This window comes from Planococcus citri, chromosome 2 (genome assembly GCF_950023065.1).
Source record: "Planococcus citri chromosome 2, ihPlaCitr1.1, whole genome shotgun sequence".
NCBI lineage: Eukaryota > Metazoa > Arthropoda > Insecta > Hemiptera > Pseudococcidae > Planococcus > Planococcus citri.
Genome location: NC_088678.1, coordinates 18,442,172 through 18,450,195, shown reverse-complemented (window position 1 = coordinate 18,450,195; position 8,024 = coordinate 18,442,172). Strand labels below are relative to the sequence as shown.

The 8,024-nt window shown below is 35.4% G+C and overlaps 1 protein-coding gene across 1 annotated transcript; it reads left to right on the top strand.

Annotated features, from left to right (window-relative positions):
* The first annotated feature begins 773 nt into the window (after positions 1-773).
* On the top strand, positions 774-7,689 carry LOC135834866 (uncharacterized). The gene is made up of 3 exons (XM_065348842.1): positions 774-1,335; positions 1,476-1,590; positions 5,963-7,689. The coding sequence occupies exons 1-3, from the start codon at positions 1,228-1,230 to the stop codon at positions 7,216-7,218; spliced, it is 1,479 nt and encodes a 492-aa protein (XP_065204914.1). The 5' UTR covers positions 774-1,227; the 3' UTR covers positions 7,219-7,689.
* The last annotated feature ends 335 nt before the right edge of the window (positions 7,690-8,024 follow it).

The window sequence follows — 8,024 nt, the reverse complement described above, 5'->3', positions numbered from 1 at the left end:
TTTACCTCATTTGGGGAGGTGCTGGGGGCCGTGGATGGGGTCCAATCAAAAATATGACGTCATATTCGTGTTCAGCGTTACCAAAAACATACAATTCGATATATCACATGCCCCAGATTTTTTTTTGAAAGTTAAGCCTAATTTTGGAGGAGGGGGTGCTCCCTCTCCATTAAAAGATCTCATCTCAAAAATTGAATATTTCAAAAAAGAGTCAAAAAGGTACATGTATGCAAATTTTTTCATAATTTCAAAAGGTAGCTGCCACTTACAGCGTAATTTTTAAATTTGAACTTTCAATTTATTTTGTAGCTGCTCTACTACATACCTACATAAACACTTAAGTAGGTATAGTACATTGAAGATAGATTTGAACTAGGAAACAGAGTGGACGGAGTAAAGGTCACCTGACTGCAGCTATCCTTTTTCTATACGTAAATAAACAAAGCACGCTGTGACCAAAACACAATGAAATGATCTTTTCTATGAAAATGTTGAATGAAAAAAGGCCAAGCGAGAGATGAGTCAGGTTCAGGGAAGGATAAGGAATATGCGTTCGGATGCAACTCAATCAATGGTCTAAGCTCAATGTCTATATCGTTTTTCATTCTGAATCTTCATTACACGTAGCTCTCAGCCTCTGACCGGTATTTCTGTCGACGAGAACATTATAGGGCGATTCATCTACATGTTTGTGACGTAAAGCGAATATGGTAAGGAGGAGTTATAGGCAACCTGAAACCGGATTCACTGATAACGGTCGCAGTCTAGGTAAAGAATACCCAATCGCACGTGTTTTTTTCTGTTTGTTCTTCGTGTTTAAATCGTGAGAAGACTAATTGTATAGCGAAGGTTTTCGTGTTATCTTTATTCACAATAATTATAATACAGTGAGCAAAATAGTCTGGTGTGTCAGTATTGATAAAAATTCATTATCTTTGTAGGGTACAAAAGTTAATTATGATCGGTGGAAAACGTAGGTAGGTATTCATTTGGTTAAACGCGACTGTAAAGTGTAAAGCAATCAGTGTGATTTTGTTGCTCGTCTTCGTCGGTTTACCATCTCATTTTATTTTTTTAAAGTGACGTGCTTTTTCGTATCGCAAATCTTTAATTTTTAAATTTCGTAGATCAGTTTTTGAAATAAAATGCATTATAGCTGATATATGCTCCATTGCTCAATATATTACATTATTTTTGCAATAATATTAATAAGAAAGTAGTGCCAAGATGTTGGGAAAATCGTACACCGAAGAAGCTCCGGTAGCAAATGGCAGCAACAAAGAAACCCAGGAGGATGACGAGAATTTCGCAACAAAAGCGTCTGTTTTACGTTTGGTAAGGCTATTTTTCGAATAGTTTTTATGTAGGTATTTTATTGTAGGTACTTCCATTTAAACCTACATACATATAAGTATAGAAAAATGCTTCATTGAGTTACATTATGGTCTAACATTTGCATTTTTTTATAATCTTAGACTCTTATTGGGATCATAGTCATCACACCAGCCATCACTCCAGGAATGGCCATGTCATATTCATCTATTGCAGTTAGGCAACTTCCTTTTGATCTGTATCAATCCTCGTGGTTCGGTGAGTGTTTCAACGTTTATTTCGTCTGTATTTTAGATTTTTTCCACCTGTTATCATACCTATTCATTCTCTTCCTATTGATAGGTAATTTTTTTCGCTTATTTCTTAATCTAAATCGTGATTAAATTTTCGCAATAAACGAATTAATGGTCCTTGGCGATTTTTTTTTTGAACGCGGTTCATATCGTTCATGCCGTTCACTACATTATCTAATATCACGATTTCGCGACTCTGTATTATTTTAATTTTCAAACTTGTTTTACGATTTTCATTTTTTTTTATCGCAAAATTCAACGTCAATTAAGTATGTGTTCATCGGCGATCTTTTACATGAAAATTTATCAGCATCATTGTTAGAAAATCACAGTTGAGGTAGGTACCTAATCAAGTCCACCGTTGTGAAAACAGTCGCGAAGAGTAAAATAAACTTTTGAATTAAAATTGCTTGAAATTTTCAGTGAGCATCTCAGCATTCTACTAAAAAATTGAAATTTTCTGCATTTTAACTTCGTCATTTTACTTTGTACAAAGGTAGATCGAAAGAGCGAGCAAAAATTCATCGCCTGTCAAAATTTCAAAAGCTAAAGTGCTTTTATCGATTTTTGGTGAATTTTTGAAAATCAAATTCAGGCCAAAAATGAGGGAAAAATTCAAAATTTTACCAAATTGATCTAGAAAGCTGAAATTTGAGATATACCCTATTTTCGACCAATCAAACCGATTGGATACTGTTTCAAACCGTTTTGAGCAGTTCTGGAGCTTCCAGTAGATTTTTGAGACTTGAAATTCCCACAAAATTTCATCAAATGGAGTTGGAAAGCCGAAATTCATTCTGAAAACTAATTTCATGACGGTACGAAGTCGACTGCAGATAAATTTCAAGTCGTTTCGGAGCCTCCAGCAACTTTTTGAGAATTGCTGGAGCCTCCAGCAGATTTTTGAAACTTGAAATTCCAACATAATTCCATCAAATGGAGATGGAAAGCCAAAATTAACTCCACACTCCAATTTTAACACCCCCTGACGACGAATTCAGCTGGGTTCAAGTAATTTTGGAGCTTCCAGCTACTTTTTGGAAATTTCCAATTTTTGAAGAAACATCTTAAAACTTGTTAAATCAATCTCAATCACGCGAGCTCGAAATTGGTGCTTGCTATAATGACCTTCAAGATCGATAAATTAACTAGTCGTTATTATTGAAAAAGATCGATGTTTTACCAGTTTGAAACATATTTTTGTGTATCGATTTCCATACTTGATAATTTAATAAATTCACCCTCTTCTTCCTCCGCTTCAGGTAGAAAGACGATATTCAATTGGCACCATATTTTTTACATTATTTCGAAGTGGATTGCAGGCAGTTGTAATCTACATATTTTGCAGCCTCTTGCCCCTTTTTGGAAACTTCAGTTATTTAAAAAATGTCACAAAATTTACTTTGCAGAATGAATTTTGGTTTTCCAACTTCATTTTGATGAACATTTATGTTGAAATTTCAAGTTTCTAAAATCTACTGGAGGCTCCAGTAATTCGCAAAAAGTCGCTGGAGGCACCAAAACGACTTGAAATTCATCCGCAGTCGACTTCGTAGCGTCATGAAATTGATTTTCAGAATGAATTTTGGCTTTCCAACTCCATTTGAAGAAATTTTGTGGGAATTTCGAGTTTCAAAAATCCACTGGAGGTTCCAGAACTGCTTAAAACGGGTTGAAACAGTTTTCAATCGATTTGGCAGGTCGAAAATAGGGTAAATCCCAAATTTAAGCTTTCTTGGTCCATTTGGTAAAATTTTGATTTTTTTCCTCTTTTTTGGCTAATTGTACTCGTAAAGGTCATTCCAATTGTGAATTCGACCAAAAAAAATATGTATAGGCTATGCGAATGTGAAAGTCATGTGCTCATGTATTTCGATTCTTTACAATGTCTACCCACCCAATAAGTAAAAAACCCCAATCTTTTAGGTCCCTGCCCACTTATGGGGCGGATGGAAGAGGGGGGGGGGTTCAATTTTCAGATTGACTCAAGGTACTCAACTTCAGCAGTGCATTACTCCAAATCTATGACACTTGGGTGAATTTGGGTGAAATTATCCCATTTATGTAGGCATAAATGAGTAAGTTGAGCAATTTTGGTAAAATTGGGTAAATTTAGGTAAAACTGGGTAATTTTTAAATAATTTGGTAATTTTGGTAAAATTTGGTAATTTTGGTAAAATTTGGTAATTTTGGTAAAATTTGGTAATTTTGGTATAATTTGGTAATTTTAGTAAAATTTGGTAATTTTGGTAAAATTTGGTAATTTTGGTAAAATTTGGTAATTTTGGTAAAATTTGGTAATTTTGGTAAAATTTGGTAATTTTGGGTGAAATTTGGTAACTTTGGATGATTTTGGTAAAATTGAGTAATTTTGGGTAAAGTTGAGCAATTTCAGGTAAAGCTGGGTAATTTTGATAAAAATTGAGTAATTTTGGTAAAATTATGGGTGAATTTGGGTGAAATTATCTCATTTATGTATAAATGGGTAAATTGAGCAATTTTGGTGAAATTGGGTAAATTCAGGTAAAACAGGGTAATTTTGGTAAAATTTGGTAATTTTGGTAAAATTTGATAATTTTGGTACAATTGGGTAATTTTTGTAAAATTGGTTTGGTAAAATTGAATTTTGGCCTAAGAATTGAAAAAAAAAAAAAAATTTGCCATATTGACGTAGGTTTGTACTCTATTATCGATTTTCCAAGTCGATTGGTGATGGTTTCGAACCGTTCTCGAGCGTCCAGCAAATTTTTGAGCTTTCTGAAAAAGAAAAAAGAAAGAAAAGGCTGTGAATTTAACACCGGTAAACTCTTTGCCATTTTTTAATCCGTTCGAACGATTGATCCAGGTACATACTTGCAAAACCTTTTTGATGAGTTGAGTCATGTCCTTCGATTTTGCTCAACTTTTTTTGACAATGTCTACCCACTCAATAAGTAAGAAACCCGCAATCTTTTAGGTCCCAGCGCACTTATGGGGCGGGTGGGGGAGGGGGGTTCAATTATTTTCACACTGTCTCGTGGTACTCAACTTCAGCAGCGCATTACTCCAAAGCTATGATACTTTGTTCAAAATTGATTTCACAGTTCGAAAGGGCATTGCATTTTAAACTTTTCAAGTATTTAGAAATTTTCAAAAGTTGAAAGTTGAACTTTCAAATTGAAAGTTCAAATTTCAAAATGGCGCTGTATGTGGGAGCTACCATTTAAAATTCTGAAAAAATTTTCATAGATGTACCTTTTGGTGTTTTTTCGAAATATTTAATTTTCGAGATGGGATCTTTTAGTGGAAAAGGAGCACCCCCTCCCCCAAATTTGGGCAAAACTTCAAAAAAAAATCTGGGGCATGCGATATATCGAAATGTATGTTTTTGATGTCGTTGAACACGAATATGACGTCAGATTTTTGATTGGACCCTTTCCCCGGCCCCCAGGACCCCTAAATGGGGTAAAAGTTAAAAAAAAGTGTTTTGTTGGTGCGACACATGAAATAGTATGTTTTTGATGACGCTGAACACGAATATGACCTCATTTTTTTGGATTGGACCCCATCCATGGCCCCCAGTTGGACTTTTACCTGTTTTGGGAGGTTCTGGGAGCCATGGGTGAGGTCAATTTGAAAAACTAAGGCTACTATATTCGTGTTCAGCGATATCGAAAACATACTATTCACGAATGAAACCATTTTTTTGAATTTTACCCCCTTTGGGGTGGTGCTGGGAGCCATGGGTAATCCTTAAGCGGGCTCCCTGGACCATGAACTTGAATAACTTTTGAACGATTAAAACTGCAACCCTCAGTAAATCACTATAGGTATTGCAGAAAATAGAATTCCGAATGTTTTTTTTTTAACACTCAGACTCACTGAAAACTGAAAAATTTCAATAAACTCAATTCTAAATTGACATAAGCATACAAAATGCATAAATGGTACCTTACTTCAAAAACATCTGGATACTTCGATAGGAAATTTTATCATATGTACCTTTAATTTTATATTCTTTATCAAATTTCACGTAAACCCAATAATTTCGAATTTGATTTAAAAAAAAAAAAAATGAAAGAAAGGTCAAGAGCAGTGAACCGATGATGCACCAGAGAAAAGAATCACACTGGCAATCTTATCATCCCTCGTTCCCTCGTTCAATGAAAAAATTCGCGATATGGTATAGTCGATTTATCACTTCTACCTACTTTCCGCTTGTATCGTGAATTTAAAAATTATTACTCGTCACTGATAATCAATAATTGCAATTGAGCGAGCTGCGAAAGATAACTGTACAATACACATACCTCCCTACTTATTCTAATTCATTTTCGTTTATATATTTTTTTTTTCAGCGAGTATCATGTCATTGGCCACACCGTTCGGAAATTTATTCACTGGTTTCCTATTGGACAGATATGGTCGACGAAAATCACTCATTTTGAGCGTACTTCCTAGTATTTTCGGCTGGTTCCTGCTATCGTTATACCACGTGCCCATCTCGACCCTTTACTTGGGCAGATTTCTGACCGGATTCGCTCTAGGCGCTGCTAGTTTACCATCGACGGTATATTTAACCGAAAGCATCACCATCAATCATTTACACCTGAGAGGAAGCTTATCAACTTGGACAACTTTGGCATTAAGCACGGGAACCATGTTGACGTATGCTTTCGGAGCAATGGTACCTTGCAGAGAAGTAGCCGCTATAGGAGGAGTGCTCTCGATCATATCTTTAGTTTTGATATTGGTATTCATTCCTGAAAGTCCGGTATGGCTTTATCGTCAAGGTCGAATCGGAGATGCCCTAGTGGCCGAAAGTCAGCTGGGAATTTCGCAGCCTATTTTGAAAGCCAAGCAAGTGAGAAAAGCATCGGTTACAGAAAGCGTTCATCACCTAGAAACCGAATTTTCACTTCGCAGTTTCGTCGATTATGCTAAAAAAATACAGCGCAAGGAAGTTTACAAACCACTCATTATCACAATTTCGTTCCTATTCTTCTTGCAATTCTCCGGAGTGTACGCTTTGTCTAGCTATATGGTGGATATTTTGGAAGTACGATCGATGAAATTTAATCCTTACATATTGGCTGTGGTTTCGGGAGCTGTGCAGTGTATCGGAGTCGTATCTATAACTTTCATAATACCATTCACCGGGGTTAAAAAATTAGCCCTTCTTTCTTCCTCCGGAGTAGCTTTAGGAATGCTTGGTCTCGGTACATCGATTTTATTAGCGAGTAAATCACCTCTAGGCCAACTGGTCGATATTATGCACGTGTTGTCGGTATGGTTTACCATCTTATCAGCATCCTTTGGTTTTATCGTGATACCGTTTTCAATTTTAGGCGAAATGTTCCCAATGGGGGCGAAAAGTTACGCTAGTCTTTCGCTAATAGCGTCGTCTACTTTTAATTTCATTATTTTAAAAATACATCCTTTAATGTTCGCCTACTACGGACCTTTGGTGTATTACGTATACGCTGTTGTGACTTTCAGCGGTGTGATCTTTGTGGCTTTATTTTTACCCGAAACGCATGGAAAGACTTTGGATGAAATTAAAAATAGGTTCAGGTATTCGACTGATTTGCTCAATGAGAATGAGGAAGCTTGAAACAATGTCGTAAACGTGGCAACGTATGCAGTAGGTAGGTAAATTAAAACTTTGAATTGACGCAGTAGCTCGTGTTGAAGTTCATCAAAGAATAAGGTGATGAATTCGTGTTTCTTTATCTCTGGATATCCGTGTTCATTTATAGTACACGCTGTTTACCTACATGTTTAACTTTTGAAATTGTATTTTAATCATTTTCTTTGAGATAAATTTGTTTATATGTACCTACTTGTATGTAATGTCGTTTGCAAAGTTTCATTTACTTATATTATTATTGTTATCTAGTCAAATGGATTTATTTTATTTACTTACCTACCTATTAATTATTTGATTGCGAAGAATAACATTGTGATAATGGAATAATTTTATGTAGGTATTGTGAGATTTTTAAAAACAAACGCTTCTATTTTCACGAATCAATGCCGGATTTAATTGTATTGCTTCTTTCAAATTATAAGTAATGATTACTTGCTTGGCTCTGTAGCCTATTTTTTATTTATTCATTTTTTTTCAAATTAAGGAAATACCCACCCTACCATTAAGATATTAATTTTTTTAAAACATTGTATTCGTCTCAAACCGATATCTAATTACCATCTTCAATAATAAAACCACGATCTTTATTGGAATTAGGCCTTCTTAGTGATTTTTTGTTGGATCATTCCACGTCAATTCGACCAAGAAGTGGTAAGGAGGATCGGCGATTTTTTTAAAAGTTTTCCTGTGGAATGACCTTCCGAATGGATAACCAATGGAGTAAATCGCAGCCCTCTAACCCTTTTTCAAAGGCTGCTAGGGGGTGTCAA

Coding starts and splice junctions, on each gene's coding strand:
- LOC135834866 (XM_065348842.1), top strand. CDS start 1,228: ATGTTGGGAAAATCGTACACCGAAGAAGCTCCGGTAGCAAATGGCAGC. Junction 1,336..1,475: donor AAGCGTCTGTTTTACGTTTG/GTAAGGCTATTT, acceptor TTATAATCTTAG/ACTCTTATTGGGATCATAGT. Junction 1,591..5,962: donor GTATCAATCCTCGTGGTTCG/GTGAGTGTTTCA, acceptor TTTTTTTTTCAG/CGAGTATCATGTCATTGGCC.